This window comes from Vulpes lagopus, chromosome 2, assembly GCF_018345385.1.
Source record: "Vulpes lagopus strain Blue_001 chromosome 2, ASM1834538v1, whole genome shotgun sequence".
In the NCBI taxonomy this organism is placed as follows: domain Eukaryota; kingdom Metazoa; phylum Chordata; class Mammalia; order Carnivora; family Canidae; genus Vulpes; species Vulpes lagopus.
Window position 1 is genome coordinate 174,027,064 of NC_054825.1, and position 15,504 is coordinate 174,042,567.

Genomic DNA, 15,504 nt, shown 5'->3' on the forward strand with positions numbered 1-15,504 from the left:
GGGGTCATGGGATGTTCAAGGGATTTTAGGGCCTTATTAGGGGACAAGTCGCTGGATTATTGTGGGTCTCTTCTTGGGGTCCTGTCTCAGGGCATTGTAGGAGATCATTTTGGGTGTTTTAAAGGGTTTGAGGCATTTCATGGGGTGGCCCTCGGGGGCATCTTGGAGATCTTCCTGGGCATGGGGGGTTTCAGAGGAGTCTGTGGCTCCTTGGAGGTTCTGACACCATATGGCCACTATATATTATTAGGAGTGCCGTGGGGCATTATTTAAAGGCCTCACGGGGACAGCTGGGTATTAGGAAGGGTTTTCTATAATAAAGTGGGGTCTCGGGGGTGGGTAGGAGGGTCTTGCGGTCTTACTATTAAAATCATAAGCTATCTGACTGCTCCTATCATGGTAGGAACATCCACACCTTTGTTTTCCTGGGATGGTCTCAGTGTCCCCTTGAACGTCCCAGCAGTGCATCTGGTTAGAGCTCTCTTTCACCCCCCAAAGTGTCCCCCATTTGGCTACTAGAAAAATCTTAAATTGTGCTTGTGGTTCCCCTAGCCTTGGAGGCAGAGGGTGGGCCACATGCCACTCAGCAGGTCTTGGGCTTTTCCCAACAAGGAGATTCAGCTTCCAGCTTCTGCACCAGCTGCCAGTGTGCATCCACCTTCCAGTCCTCAAAAGCCCACCCCCGTGTACACATAGGGAGTCTTGAGGCTCTTTGGACAGGAGGCGAGATCAATGTTAAGAATACAAATTGGACAAAAAGACCCCTCCGGAGAGAGGTAAGATGAAGCCCTGGCAAGGTGGTCTGAGGCCAGGAAGGAGAATTCTATCCTGGTGTCCGGGCTCCTGTGCAGAGCCAGGACTTGAGGGAAGAGAAGGGACCTCTATGTCCTTTTGGGTGATGCATCCTCAGCAGTTCTGGGCAGAGCCTGGGAGAGATGATGGGTCCGCTTGTGAGAGCAGATGGAGTTTTTTTCCCCAAGGCACGTGCGCACACTCCCACGCGCCCACCCCTCCCATCCTGTGTTCCCTGCACGCCCATTCTGTTCCTGTCTTACCTGGAGTGATGAGAGGTGGGGCGTCCCCCGGATGGTGGCTAGGGAAAGAAAAGCGGTGAGATCTGTATCCACCCACCTGTCCTCTCCCTCAAGCCTAGAGGATTCTCAGCTTGCCCTGACATAGCTTCCTGGCTATTTTTCCTGGAATGGGAGCAAAGCTTGCCAGGATTCAGGGCCCTCTGAAGACTATCAGCTCCAAAGAATAAACCTGGGAAATCTCAGTGGCGGGAATTCTCCAGGGCAGAGCTGGGAGGCCTCTTTCTGCAAGATTTAGCTCTTTTCACCAGTGAAATGTGTTCATTGCTTAGTGTGAAGCGGACACGCAGGGAACCCATCTTACCTGGGCTTCGGGCTGAACTTGCATTTGCATTTCCCACCTGTTGGGGGAGAAGGAACGGTTGCGGGGAGGGGACCCACAGCCCTGCCCGGCCAGCTCAGCCACCAGGGTCCCCACTCACTCATGAGGACGATGATGCCGATGGTGCACAGAACCGCGGCACAGATGAGCCCACCGATCCGGAGCCTCTGCCAGTCTAGGAGAAACCCAGAGGAGGCTATCGATGCCTGCCTGTGTCCTCCCCAGCCCAACCTCCCTCCATTCGACAGGTAGGTATCGGGCGCCTTATGACGGGCAGGGAGCTGGGGACACGGAGCCGAGAGGACAGCAGCCCCCCAGCCCTCCCTTTACCCAACAAACAAGCGATAAGAGATTTAATGGAAGGTCAGGTGGAGATAAGCTTATCTGTCTGAAGACAAATAAGCAGAGCCAGGGAACAAAAAGTCAGAGGGCAGCTCTTTTAGGGAGGGTGGTCAGGGAAGGCCTCTCTGGGCAGGGACCCGAGGAGGCAAGGCAGGAGGCCATGGCAGAGGGATCAGAAGGCACAAAGGTCTGGAGGCTTGGAGTGTGTGTGCTGTGTCTGAGCAACAGCAGGGAGGCCACCCAGGCGGTTGTCGCAAGGCGAGCCTCCTCCCAGCAGTGGATTTGAACCCTAACAACGGCTCCTTGTGAACCGCCTGGCTTCCTGTGTGCGTCTCTCCTGCTGGAAGGGAACCTTCCCAAGGACCAGACTGGCAGGGCTCGTTCCTTTTATTATTGTCGACAGTTCAGTGCCTGCCCCCCATCCCTGCCTCTTCCTATCCTCACCCCTGTTTCACGCACATCAGACCCCTGCCCAACCTGTGGGGGCCCCTTGGCACAAAGTGGGCTGTGGGGAGGGGGTAGTAGCTGGGAGACAGCGGCACTAATTCTCACCATAGTAGAAAGGACTGTCTTTATCTGCAAGGAAAGAAAAAAAAGAACATGAGTCCAGGACAACAGCCAGGAGGGCAGGGGTGCGGGGAAGAATTTGGGGGCGAGCCTGGTGGACGTGTCCGACTCACCTTCTGGGTCATTGGCCTCCAGGGCAGGCAGGCCTGCTGGGAGAAGCAGGAAGGAGAGGGGATGGCCATGCTGGCCCCAGCAATGCCGGCAGGCAGGGCCGCAGGGCCTCGGGGGCCTTGAGAGAGGGTCCCCTGGTGGACAGTCACCCCACACACACACCTGCTGAGGGCACAGGGGTCTGGCCCCAACCCCGGAGAGCCCCGCCTGAATGCTGCCTCCCTAAATCCGTTTTACTCGGGGTGTCTTTGGACCACCCCTCCACCTGGTGCTTCCAGACACCTGGCTAACCCTGCCTCCTGCAGAAACGGAGCAACATTCTTGTCACGCTGACAGATGGTACCGGTTCCCATCTCAGAGCCTCGTCCACACCGCACCTGTTCTGGTGTGTGCTCACCACTTCCTTTTAGAGCGAATTACTAATTATAAACCCAATACACTGTATTTAAAAGAAATGCAGCTTTCTATCACTACCCTGAATGGAATGCCAGTCTTGCCTAATGTAAGGGATAAAAAATACAATAAAAGCAAAGGACTAGGATTACATTCTGGCCAGAAGCAGCAGGCTACCTGAGCTCTGGCCCTAAGCTCTGTTCTTTTTGTCAAAGGGCCATTAATAAGTTTTAATTATATTTAAAGCACAAGCACATAGTGCTTACTCCGTACTAGGCCCCGTTCTAACCGCTTTTCACATACTAACTTGCATCATCCTCACGACGACAGCGCTAAGTACAGACCAGTATTGTCCTCATTTTTACAGCTGGGGAAATTGAGGATTCCTGTAGCTGCTGCATCCACTAAGCTCCCAGTTACCTCTCCTAATAAGGTGCTGGGGAGGTGGTAAAGACACAGCACACAGGGCTGAGCCGTCCCATCAAGGAGGCCTCAAGACGGTGACTCTGCAACAGTGTGAGCCGCTGTCTCCGTGTGTACTTTGCAGCCACCGGTTCCCCCTCAAGGAGATGCTGTCCGGGTAGTCACCACCCCACAGGGGAGGCAGGAAGCACGAGAGAGAGACACACATACGCGCACACACACACACACACACACACACACACACGTGGGGCTTTGCCACCCCTCAGTGGAGGGGTTTGGGGAAAAGGCAGCCCGGGGCACAGGTGCTCACCTGCCAGGAAGATGAGCAGGCTCAGGACCACCTCTTGCATGTCAGCGAGCTGGCCTGGAGGGGTGGGGGGGGGTGGGGAGGGTCCAGCTTTAGCAGGGCCTCTGGTTCCCGATCCTCTCCTACTCTGCTCCCACCCAGGGTACACAGCTCGCCCCGGGGCAGAAAGGCTGGCACTAACCCCCCCGCCCCCACCCACGGCTGGAAGGTAAGAAGGAGCCGCAGAGTACAGGGGGGTGGGCGACGACGGAGACCTGGCAAGGAGCCGCAGTAATAACTCACTGGACACCGGTTTGGGGCTTTACGGGAATCGCCCTGGTGACCAAAAGAGGGAGGCGCTGTCTGCTGCCATCCCCATCTTACGGTTGGGGAAACTGAGGCCCTGAAAGGTTAAAATGGGTGCGCAGGGTCACCTTGCCAGGGAGCAGGATTTAAAGCAGCCTGGCTCTGCAGCCGCTGTTTGTCACTCAGGACTCTCAGGGCCTCGGGGTGTTTTGGGAAACGGGATATTGGGAGCCAGGTGGCAGGAGGCCCGGGTTCCCGGGTGTGTCTCCCAGAGACAGCTCGGAGCTTGCCCGCCCTGCCCAGGCTCTGCAGACCTTGGGCTGGGCCCCGGGTCAGGCCGGAGCTGGCTCCTTAGGCTGCTCAGAGCAGGATGTGCAGAGGAGAGCACTGGAGCCTGGGGTGGAGGTGGTGGAGGTGCAGGGGGATGGGGTGGGGGTGGGGGCCAGAGCAGGGAGGAGCCACCTGGCTGCAGCCCCAGCCCCATCTGTCTCCACACCCTCGAAGCCCTGGTTTCTGCGCTGCCCCAGCCCCTACCCCTGCCCCTACCCCTGCCCCAGCTCCTGCCCCTGCCCCACTTCTGCCCCTGCCCCTGCCCCAGCTCCTGCCCCTGCCCAGCCCTTACCCCCGCCCCTGCCCCTGCCCCAGCTCCTGCCAAGCTCCTCTTGGCAGCTCTTATTTCCTCTTTCCCCAGACAGGGCTATGCAGCAAAAAGAATCCCTCCGTCCCTTTCCTGGTCTGGTATCAGCCCACCCTGCCCCCATCCTGAGTGCCTGAGATAAGCCCCATCTCTCTGTGCACCCCCCCATGTCCTCTCTCTGCCCCCGCCCCAGCCCTTGCGCCTGCCCCTGCCCCAGCCCCTGCCCCTGCCCCGCTGCCACAAGCATACACTGTCAAAATGCTGACAGCCAGAACTCGCCTGTCCTCCGACCCATCCTGTGCTGGGCGCTGCCCAGCGACCTTGCTGTGTCTTCACCCATTGCACCCCCTGGCACCCCTGGAGGTGATCTGTCCCAGCCGTCATTTCACTGAGCCCCTGGACGTTCCCTGCTCCATCCCCAGGATCCTCTCTACAGCTGAAGAGAACCACCCATCTCTCTCCGATCTCTCCCTCCGTACCCTTCACGTAACCCCCACCTTGAGTTTCTTTCTCCTTCCTGCCTGCTCTCACACACTCCTCCCTGTCCCTGTGCCCACTCAGGTCCTGGCAATCCTCTCAGCGGTTAACCCCCTACAGTGGACTCAAATGCAACCATTTCTTGCAGGAGGGGCCTGTAGCTTTGGGGAGCATTACTAAGGCGTTTAGGACCCCAGAGATTTGGGGAGAAGAGCTGGAGCGGGTGTGTGGGCAGGACAGCCTGGTGGCTCAGGGCGCAGGTCTGTAGCAGGACCACCTATCCTCTAAAGCTGCCTCATGGGCATCTGGGTGGCTCAGTGGTTGAGCATATGCCTTCAGCTCAGGTCGTGATCTCAGGGTCCTGGGATCGAGTCCCACCTCGGGCTCCCTGCGAGAAGCCTGCTTTTCCCTCTGCCTATGTCCCTGCCTCTCTCTGTGTTTCTCATGAATAAAAAAATAAAATCCTTAAAAAATAAATAATACATAAAGCTACCTCGTGAGGCTTTGTCACCCGAGAGGATGCCTCCGTAGTGAGAGCTAGGGCCTACTTGAGCGGTTACCCCATGCCAGGCACTGGTCTCAGCTCTTCACACTTACCCACTCATGGAATCTTCGCCGCTCAATGATGTTGGCACCGTGGTCGCCCCACGTTGCTGCCACGGCCTCGTAACCCCTGCTCACTCAGCTTAGTGCTGTCTGCTTCACCCAGGGCCCAGAGTCCCAGCTCTGAAACCTCTTCCCATGGAATGCACCAAGTCCCCCCGGCTGTGAGGGCTCTGTTACTCCCCATCCCCAGGGCCTGTCCGGGCGTCCCTGGCACAGGGGAGACCTAGGGGTGATCTCAGCTGCACCCCAGCCCCAGGGCAAACTTTCCAGCCTGGCTCTCCTGCAGTGCAGGCTGCCCTCACCTTCCCTTCCCGGCCCAGGCTGCTATTGGAAGGGGCCCTGAGCTGCTCCCGAAGGGACTGTAGTTGGTGTGAGGACTTGGAGACGATGACAGCCTGCAGATGGGGGCTCTACACACCCCTCTGGGCTCCCTCCCTGCCCTGCAGGTCCCAACACCAGTGCGATGGCCGGTTCCACCGCCTGCGCTCTGCTGGCCTCTCTGTGACGGTGGCCATCAAGCCCACGCAGAATGACTCCCCCATGTCCCTGGAATTTCCTACCCAACTCCCCACTTTATAGCTTCCCCAGGAAGCCACCATCCCCTTTCCTGAGAAGTCTCCAGGACCCACACTCCTCAATCCCTAGACACCCCAAGTCCACCCCGCCGCCCACGCATCCACTCTGATACCCTCAATCTGGCCCTGATCCACCTGGATACCCCCGTCCACCCAGGCACCCCTCTCCAATGCTGGCCACCCAGATATGCCCAACCTAGATGCTTCTGGTCCACTCCGACACCCGCGATCCACCCAGGCACCCCGCTCCCACATGTGGACCTTACCCTCGTCCCAGCTCACTCACCCAGCCCCCTCAAGGCAAAATGATCAGGGTGGGGGGGACCCCCCCCATCAGGCCAATGGAAGATGCTTTGTCTAATCTCCTGCCTCCTGCTCCTTACCCCCCCCCCCCCCGGAAAAATCCTTGCAAGGAGGAAGTTCTAGTTAGTGTCTTTAAGAGAGATCAGTGGGAAAGTTGCAGTGGTTTGGGGGCAGAGCCAAGAGGGTGTTGGAGGGAGGGGACCCAGCCGCTCACCTGTGTGGCTCCCCAGAAGGCTTGGAAAGTTCTGGGAGAGAGGGGAGGGAATGCGGCTGCTAAGCCTGAGTCCTGCCTTTATCCGCAGCTGCCACGCCCTAGGCAAACCTGGGCAGGTAGAGAACAAGTCGTAGAGAACAAGTCGGACTCCCTAAAGCTCTGGGGCTCTCTCACCCCATTCCTGCTCTTAAAGAGACAGCTCCCACATCCTTCTTCCCAGCCAGGGTGCTCCCTGAGGCCCCCAAGGTCACAGCAGCCTCAGGTAGGCGGAGGGGGCATACGATGGGCCGGAATCTGCTCCTCACATCAGGAGAGGGGGCTTTCTTCAATGTCTCGCCCCCGTGGAAGGGACCTGGAAGGAAGAAGGTTGAGGTCTCCAACAGCAAAGCTTCTGTCTGGAAGAATGGTGGGGGGAAGGCGAGGCACTGGGGTGATAATCTCATGTCTGTCACTTAGATTGTGTGCTACACTTGGTCCAGGAGGGTTTGGTGGCAGTATCGGGATATCTGAAGTCCCTTTCCAGATCGCCTGTTGCTTCCGACCCCTTGAGGGTCAGCAGAAGATGCTGATAGGACCAAGGTCATGAGGTGGGAGCGGGGGTGCACAAGGGCTAGGAGTGGAAGGGTGGGCGCCTTCGGGCTTTAGACCATGACCTCGCTCCCAAGTGCCCAACGTGCCCTGGAGAGATTGGGAACTGGTTTCTGAGCATGGGCAGACCTTCCTAGCTTGGGCTCTTCCCCAGGGTGCTGGGAGCCAGATGCCTGGGTCCAGGCCGAGGGCGTTGGGGTGGAGGCTGCCTCCCACTCCGGATAAGACCATTGCGCAGCGGTGCAAGGCCCCCTCCCTCCCTCCCCCCTCCTGCCCCTCCTCCTCATGGCATTCCTTCTGGCTGGGGTCTGTGTAGGCCCCCACATGGTCCTCGTTGGGGTGCCCCCTCCCCCTAATTCTGCCTTTTTAGACAGAGGGACTTTTGTCTGGGGGCTGGATGGAGAACAAGGCGCCTTTGAGTGGCTGGCGGAGGATTGGGGTCATGGGGAGGGGCAGGGCCAGGAAAGGGGTGGCTCTGCACTGGCCACCAGCTGGACTCCAGGCGACCCCCAACACCATCTCGGGGGCGGGGAGGAGGGCTGCAGGAGCCAGGCCAGGGAGAGTGCGGAGTGCAGGATGGGGAAAGGGGGTTTCCGAGGTCAAGACTCTGCTGGGGGTTGTCTGCTGGGGGTTGTCTGTGGGGCCAGGGAGAAAGGACCCCCCCACTTCCTAGCAGGAAGGGCTGGGGAAGCAAGGAAGGCAAGCCCAGATACATGCTTTCTTTATGTGGCTCCCTCAGGCAGTTTTTCAATCCCAGGCCTAGACTAGGACAAGGCCTTCCCCGCCCTGCTCCCATTAAGAAGTCCCTACAAGGAGTGGAGGGGGCACTTGGGGTGAGAGGCTCCATCAAAGTGGGAGGTTCAGGGGGAGACAGAAACAGTCAAGGGAGGCCTGGAGGGGATGATCCCAGTGCAGCTAAGGGGGTCTTTTGTCTCAGGGAAGACAGCCTCTCTTGCCCAGACTTTCAAGATGCAATGTCCCTGGGAAGACCCCCTAGGTGCTCTTGGGGCTTGGGTGGTGTCTCCCTCTGCTGGGAAGTGCAGGAACTGCAGGCATCAGGGAGAAGAGGCCTGAGCTCAGGGCTGGACTGTCCTTTACCTGGGCCTGCGTCTGCAAACTGAGATGCCAAGGGGGCCAGGCAAGGATTGTGAACGAGTGCAGCAGGACGGGCACGAGACCACAGGGCGCGCTGGCAGCTGGGCAAACGGGAGAACTATTGTCCTGTTTAAAGGCAGCCACCCATGGGATCCCTGGGTGGCTCAGGGGTTGAGCGCCTGCCTTCAGCGCAGGGCGTGATCCTGGAGTTCCCAGGATCGAGTCCCACATGGGCCTCCCTGCATGGAGCCTGCTTCTCCCTCTGCCCCGCCCCCCTCTCTCATGAATGAGTAAATAAAATCTTAAAAAAAAAAAAAAAGGCTGCCACCCAAACACGACTGGAACAAGCTCCGTGCACAGAGAGGACATCTCGCTACTATGGGCGCAGAAAAAAGCAAGATATATAGGAGTATGCTGCCTTTGGGGGGCGTGGAGAATGTATTTGCATACACTTGTTCATGAATGAAATAACTCTGGTTAGTGAGAGGCTGGGGGGCTGGCACCAAAGGAGACGCCTCCCTCTTGTACCTTTTGAATTTTTATATTCTGAAAATGTCCTACTTCAAAATAAGTATAATTAAAAGCCATAAAGGATCGTCTCCACACCATCCCAGGCAATTGCTGTTATATTTTCAATTGATATTAGGGACCCGAATCTTTACACGGAATTCCCGATATGAAAAGTTGGTTCAGGGGCGCCTGGCTGGCTTGGTGGGTTGCAGCCTGTGACTCTTGACCTCAGGGTGGTGGGTTTGAGCCCCACGCTGGATGTAGAGAAGACTTTAAAAAAAAAAAAGTTAAAAAAAATAAAAATAATTAAATAAATAAAATAAAAAGTTGGCTAGACTTTTTTTTTTTTTTTAATGTGTAGGTTTAAAAAGTTATGCAAGTCCAACAAAATACCTCTAAGGACTGGTTTCAGCCTGCAGGACCAAGTTCCGCCAACTTTGTTTCCTGAATCTTTCATCACAGTGGCCTTGCATTTAGATATACAGACATTTATGGGGCTTTTATTCAACCCAGGCCAACCGTAACAACCCCCCAGGGCTGGACCAGAATGTGCTTGTATAACCACATGTGCGTCAGGCTGGGGATGGATGAACGTTCGCACATTGACACTCGGGGGAGGTTTGCAGGGAGTGGTGGGTGCAGCTGCTTGCATCCTACTGGGGGTTGAATCTTTCTTGGGGTGTCTTCTAGGCCAATTTGACTTCAATCATATTTAAAATCTCTCTCTCTCTCCATATATATATGATGTATGTATATATGATCTTTTATATGTAAATATGTTACATATATTATTCTATTATATAGGTAATAAAGTCATTTGAAATATTTCCCCTTCATTTTGCTTTGACATCACTTGGCCCTGAGGAATCTGCCTAAGCTCATGATTAACTGTGATTTCTCAGTATCTTGGGAATTCTTGCAAAATGAGAAAAACCAAACCTACAGATAGCTTCTGGACGCGACAAAGTGTCCAGCAATGCCGCGCTGAAGTACCAACGCAGAGCCATAGGGTGTCATGTGTCACTGACTCCGCTCTATTAATTTGGGTTTTGCCATTTGCTTCTGATGTCTGGGCGGGGGGCCAAAACCCAACATGCCTCCTTTGGTTCGCAACATGGTGCAAAAATGCACAGTTGCCGACATTTAAACATCGGGATGTCCCCAACTGTGATCTGTCTTTCCAGCTTCTCGTGGAAGACACAGCCTGATCCGACCTGCGCTTGGAGATTCCCACTTGGCAGCAGTGGCTGGAGGGGCAGGGCCATGTCCTGCCTGGTTTGAGGCTTCATGGGAGGGAATGGGAGACAGGGACACCCACCTCCCATCTCACACCTGCATCTGCCTTCGGGGCCACGGTTACGGGGCAGACCCTGGACGGCCGCGGCCCAGGATGGATGGGGCATGGTTTACACAGGAAAGACCCCAGGCCTGTCATCCCGACTCTGCCCACAGTGACGGGGAAAGGCTCAGTTAAGGAAAAGCTTGGTTGTGTTTTGTGACCCCCTCCCAAAGAGGCATTGACAGCGACTGCCCGTGGAGAAGATCGAATCCTTCACAGTGCCCACCTGCCCAAAGACAGGCAGGAGATGTCTGAGAGGCAAGACACTCGGGAAAAAAAATAATAACTGGGACACAGATACATGGAGCAAAAGCAGATGAGGGAAAATAGTAAGAATCGATGGATCTTCATAAGGAGTGTTTGAGTTCGTTGTACTCTTAAAAAATTTTTTTATTTATTCATTTGATAGAGAGAGTGCGAGAGAGCACAATCCAGGGGGAGAGGCCGAGGGAGAGGGAGACGCCCACTCCCCCCACTGCCCGAGCAGGGAGCCGGATGTGGGGCTCGACCCCAGGACCCCGGGATCATGACCCGAGCCCAAGGCAGACGCCTCATCCGCTGAGCCACTCGGGCGCCCCTCGTTGTGCTCTCTATGTAACTTTCCTGGCGTGACAAAAATTCAAGATCAAAGTTGGCGAAGATAAATAAAAATTCTTAAATTGAGGTTAACACCAAAGAGGCAACTGCAGGGGGAAAAAAAAAAGGCAAATGTAGGGGAAAAAAAGTAAATTTGGAATCGGATAAGTTGTTACATGAGCAGAATTGAATTGGACTTCGAAAATTGTGTATTGAGGTATTTGGCACGTAGTACATATGAAATATTATATGTGAAAAATAAATAAATTTCATTTATGCTTCTTTCTTCAGAGATAAAAGCTCGCGTTCTTTATTCGCCCTCCCACCAGGTCTTCCTTTCCTTCGCTTGGGTGGGTTGCCTCGTCCGCGCCCCCCGGGGGCCCAACCCTGCCTGGTGGGGTGGGGGGGTCCCCGGGGCTCTGAGGCTGGCCCTGGGGTTGACAGGCTCCCTCCTGGCTGCAGAGGCAGGGCCATGAGTCTGCAGATCCAAGAGCTTGGCCGGCACCCGTGGCCGTGGGGAGGCAGTGACCCAGCAGCTGCTGGCAGCAGGGCCCCTGCCGTCCTAGCATTTCCACTCTACCCACCCCCCCCCCCCCCGCTCTAAGAAGGTGGGGCCGCACCCCTGCACGTCCCTGGGTCACCTACCAACCATGGCTGACTGTCTCACTCAATTTCCAACCAACGATGCTTTACGGCTGCAGGTCTCACCTCCTGCTAGGCAGGCGTCGCTCTTCCCAGTGGGGGCAAGGGTGGCAAAGAGGGGTTGTCGCTTGGTCTCAAGGCACACGGTTCTCTCAGGGTCGAAGTTGGGGTGTCAAGCCAGGTCATCGGGCTCCGCGCCTATGTGTATGCTTATGGGGGAGGGGGGTGACCAAAGGACAAGAGGACCCCGCATAAATTTGAGGGTCCTGAGAACAGACAACAGGTTAGAAAAGAGGCTTAGGCCACAAAGAATATTTCTAGAAGCAACCATTTCTCCCCCACTGCCCCCACCCTGGCCTGGCCTCCATCGTCCCTGTCCGGGACCCCATAGCGGCTGCTCCCCACGCCCCGGGTCCCGTGCCTGCCCTGGGTCTGTTCCCCACCTGCCCGCAGCCAGAAGGAGACTGTGTGCGAACCCCTGAGTCAGGTCAGGGCCCTCCTGGCTCAGAGCCCTCCCCTGGCTGCACGTCTCTCCTAGTCCAAGTCCACACCGTGCCCCGCCACCCCTAAGACACTCCTCTGTCTGGTCCCTGGTTTTCTCTGATGTCATCATCTCCCTCCCCCCAACCCCTCACTCACGTGCTCACTCAGCTCCAGCCACACTGACCTCCCTCCTGGTCCTCCGGCACCGCGGGCGCCCTTCCAGGCCCGGACCTTTGCACCTGCGGTTCCTTCTCGCAGGGTGCACTTGGGTCCCTCCCTCAGCTCCGTTCTCTGGGGCTTTGCTCAGACATCACCTTCTTGGTGAGGCCATCGGATTTAAAACTACATCTTCCACCTGGAGCCCCTGCCCCATGCTATCACCTCCTGACCTAGTGTATAATGACACACTTACTGGTTATATTCATTGTCTCTTTCATGTCTGGAGCGTCAGCTCTGGGAGGGAGGGACCTTGGTTGTCCGGTTCCTTCTGTGTCCCCAGCGCCAAGCACAGGGTCCCGGCACATAGCAGGCGCCCAAGAAATATTTGTTGAGTGACTGAATGAAAACCGTTCTTGAGAGTTACCGTACCCCGGGCCTGGTAACAAGATGACTCAAGTACCCTACTCTCCTCAAGTAGATCACACTTTGGACGCACACGTAGGCCCACAGGTGGAGAGGGAAGGAACTCGGAACCAGAGGCCTAGCTTCACATCCTAACTCCACCCCTTTTCCACTATGTGACTTCAGGCAAGGCAGTCTCCCTCTCTGGGCCTCAGTCTCCCCATCTGTAAATTAGGCTAAGAATAGCCCTCATCCTGTGGGGCTGCCCTTTGGATTCAATGGGGTTGTTGTGTGGGATGCTGGCAGCGTGACTAATTCTGAAAGCTGGTTCCCTTCCTGGAAGGGGGTGGGGTGGAAGGGGCAGGACCGTGTGTTTTCCAACAGCCAACAATGGAACTCTTGTAGGCAGGGGCCCTCAGGCGTGGCAAACACAGCCACCCCTGTGGGTTCCAGATAAAATTTTCAGGCCTCAGAGGGGACGCTTTCCGGGGCATTTGCATTCTTTGAAGACTGTTGCAATAAGAAATACTGGTTTCAGAATGTGAGCCCACTGGGGTGGGCTCCTATTTTACCCTTCTCCCTATAATGAGCAGTTGTGAAGGCTGGGGATTGGGGGGGTCCCTGCCACCTACAGCTCCTGAGGGCAGGACAAGATAAGCTAAGATAATCTTTGGAACACAAGGATTGGTTCAGTGGGGTCCAATAGAAGTGAGGCCCAGAATTTTGCTTAGTAATTAAGGGAAGAAAAGATTTGGGGTTTGCTTTGATTAGTGCGAAATGCACATTTGGGACCTGGAAATTGCAATCATTTTGCCACCACAGGAAGAGCCAACCTGAGGCCAAAGCTAACCCTACGGAGGACCACAAACCAAGAGAAAGGCTGGGAAACAGAATCTGCACCCTGATCAAGTCATGCCTGATCTCCCTCTGGAGTTTTCAGTCATGAATCTAAAAATTTGACTTGTTCGAGTTAATTTTAATGGGGTTTCAGTCTTTTGTAGATAATAACAACCAAAATAGTACACAGAGAAATTGTGCAGACCCAGAATCACACTGCACTTTCACTGGGATATGTCACAGGACTTTTACTTAGTTTGAGCCAAAACATTTATTTTAGCTTTAATCAGTCCAAGTATCTTTCTAGAAGCCAATAAGTGCTTACTTTGGCCGGGTCAGGTATTTCTCTGTGTGGACAAATCTTTGCCCCATTCGGCCAGATAGACATCTTTGAGAAAGACCTGTCCTCCTTCATAAGGTCCACCTTGTAAAAGGGCAGAGCCACAGGACTTGGCAAAGACAGAAGCGTAGGTGCCTGGGAGCTCAACGGTCCTCCCATCGAAGGTGGCGATGTGCTAGTGCACAGACCCCTGGCAGGTGCCTGAGAAGAGTGGGTGGCACCTGGAGATGCCCTCAGGGTCCCATACTTCCCCCAGAGCCTGCAGGAGCAGTTGAGTAGTGCGTGGCATGGTTGGGCTGTGATGGAATTGTTCACAATGCTCCCCGGCCCAAAAAGCCTTCCTGGCCAGGAGGTCCCTGCCACCCAAGGAACATCCACAGTGGATGCGGGGCATGCCGTCAGTGCCCCTGAGCATGAGGCCCATGTCACACGGGCTGCCTCCTGGCATGGTGTCAGGCAGCTGCCAGGCAGGGCAGTCTCAGTGCAGGAGCTGAGACGTATGAGGAGCTGCAGAGCTCATAATGGCTGTTGGGGGGACAGGCCAGCTCTGGAGGAACACAGATGGGGGTTGATAATAAGTCGAGCATTACTGTTCTAGAATGTTTCCAACCAGAAGAGGACTAAGGGAGCAGAGGGCAGGGTGAGGAAGCCAAGGATGGGTCATAAGGGCAAAGTGGGGAATGTGGAGGTATCATCAGGAAGTATTGTGATGATGATGATGATGGTGGTGGTGGTGGTGATGACAATGACAATGATGGTGATGAGGATGATTGTGGTGATGGTGATGACTGTGGTGATGGTGGTGAGGGTGATGGTGGTGATGGTGATGATGGTGATGACTGTGGTGATGATGGTGATGGTGGTGATGGTGGTGATGATGGTGATGATGGTGACGGTGGTGGTGGTGATGATGGTGGCAGTGATGGTGGTGATGGGGTGGTGGTGATGGTGGTGATGATAGCGATTATGGTGATGGTGGTGGTGGTGGTGGTGATGGTGGTGATGATGGTGATGGTGGTGATGGTGGTGATGATGGTGATGATGGTGACGGTGGTGGTGGTGATGATGGTGGCAGTGATGGTGGTGATGGGGTGGTGGTGATGGTGGTGGTGATGGTGGTGGTGATGGTGATGGTGATGATGGTGATGGTGGTGATGGTGGTGATGGTGGTGATGATGGTGATGACTGTGGTGATGATGGTGATGGTGGTGATGGTGGTGATGATGGTGATGATGATGACGGTGGTGGTGGTGATGATGGTGGCAGTGATGGTGGTGATGGGGTGGTGGTGATGGTGGTGGTGGTGGTGGTGATGATGATGGTGATGGTGGTGATGGTGGTGATGGTGGTGATGATGGTGATGACTGTGGTGATGGTGGTGAGGGTGATGGTGGTGATGGTGATGATGGTGATGACTGTGGTGATGATGGGATGGTGATGACTGTGGTGATGATGGTGATGGTGGTGATGGTGGTGATGGTGGTGATGATAGCGATTATGGTGATGGTGGTGGTGGTGGTGGTGATGGTGGTGATGATGGTGATGGTGGTGATGGTGGTGATGATGGTGATGATGGTGACGGTGGTGGTGGTGATGATGGTGGCAGTGATGGTGGTGATGGGGTGGTGGTGATGGTGGTGGTGATGGTGGTGGTGATGGTGATGGTGATGATGGTGATGGTGGTGATGGTGGTGATGATGGTGATGACTGTGGTGATGATGGTGATGACTGTGGTGATGATGGTGATGGTGGTGATGGTGGTGATGGTGGTGATGATAGCGATTATGGTGATGGTGGTGGTGGTGGTGGTGGTGGTGATGGTGGTGATGACGGTGGGGGTGGTGATGATGAAATGGTGATAAGGATTGTCTTAGATAAGC

General features: G+C 55.4%; 1 protein-coding gene across 2 annotated transcripts; it reads right to left on the reverse strand.

Annotated features, from left to right (window-relative positions):
- Positions 1–711: 711 nt before the first annotated feature.
- FXYD3 (FXYD domain containing ion transport regulator 3) lies at positions 712–6,723 on the reverse strand. Of its 2 annotated transcripts, none has more exons than XM_041744733.1 (8): positions 6,654–6,723; positions 3,560–3,613; positions 2,436–2,471; positions 2,308–2,331; positions 1,514–1,588; positions 1,396–1,432; positions 1,056–1,093; positions 712–926 (listed from the first exon to the last, which is right to left on the reverse strand). In XM_041744733.1, exons 2-8 carry the CDS (start codon positions 3,597–3,599, stop codon positions 907–909), a joined length of 270 nt encoding a protein of 89 aa, XP_041600667.1. In that variant the 5' UTR covers positions 3,600–3,613; positions 6,654–6,723; the 3' UTR covers positions 712–906. The 2 variants fall into 2 exon arrangements, with proteins under 2 accessions (XP_041600667.1, XP_041600668.1); XM_041744734.1 differs by having other exon boundaries at positions 2,436–2,468; positions 6,654–6,721.
- Between the last annotated feature and the right edge of the window lie 8,781 nt (positions 6,724–15,504).

Bases quoted from the DNA above. Each gene is read 5' to 3' on its own strand.
- FXYD3 (XM_041744733.1), bottom strand. From the start codon at position 3,599: ATGCAAGAGGTGGTCCTGAGCCTGCTCATCTTCCTGGCAG. The intron at 2,332-2,435 runs GTGAGTCGGACA...CTTTCCTTGCAG, and splicing joins GGAGGCCAATGACCCAGAAG to ATAAAGACAGTCCTTTCTAC. The intron at 1,433-1,513 runs GTGAGTGGGGAC...CTCCCCCAACAG, and splicing joins CGGCATCATCGTCCTCATGA to GTGGGAAATGCAAATGCAAG.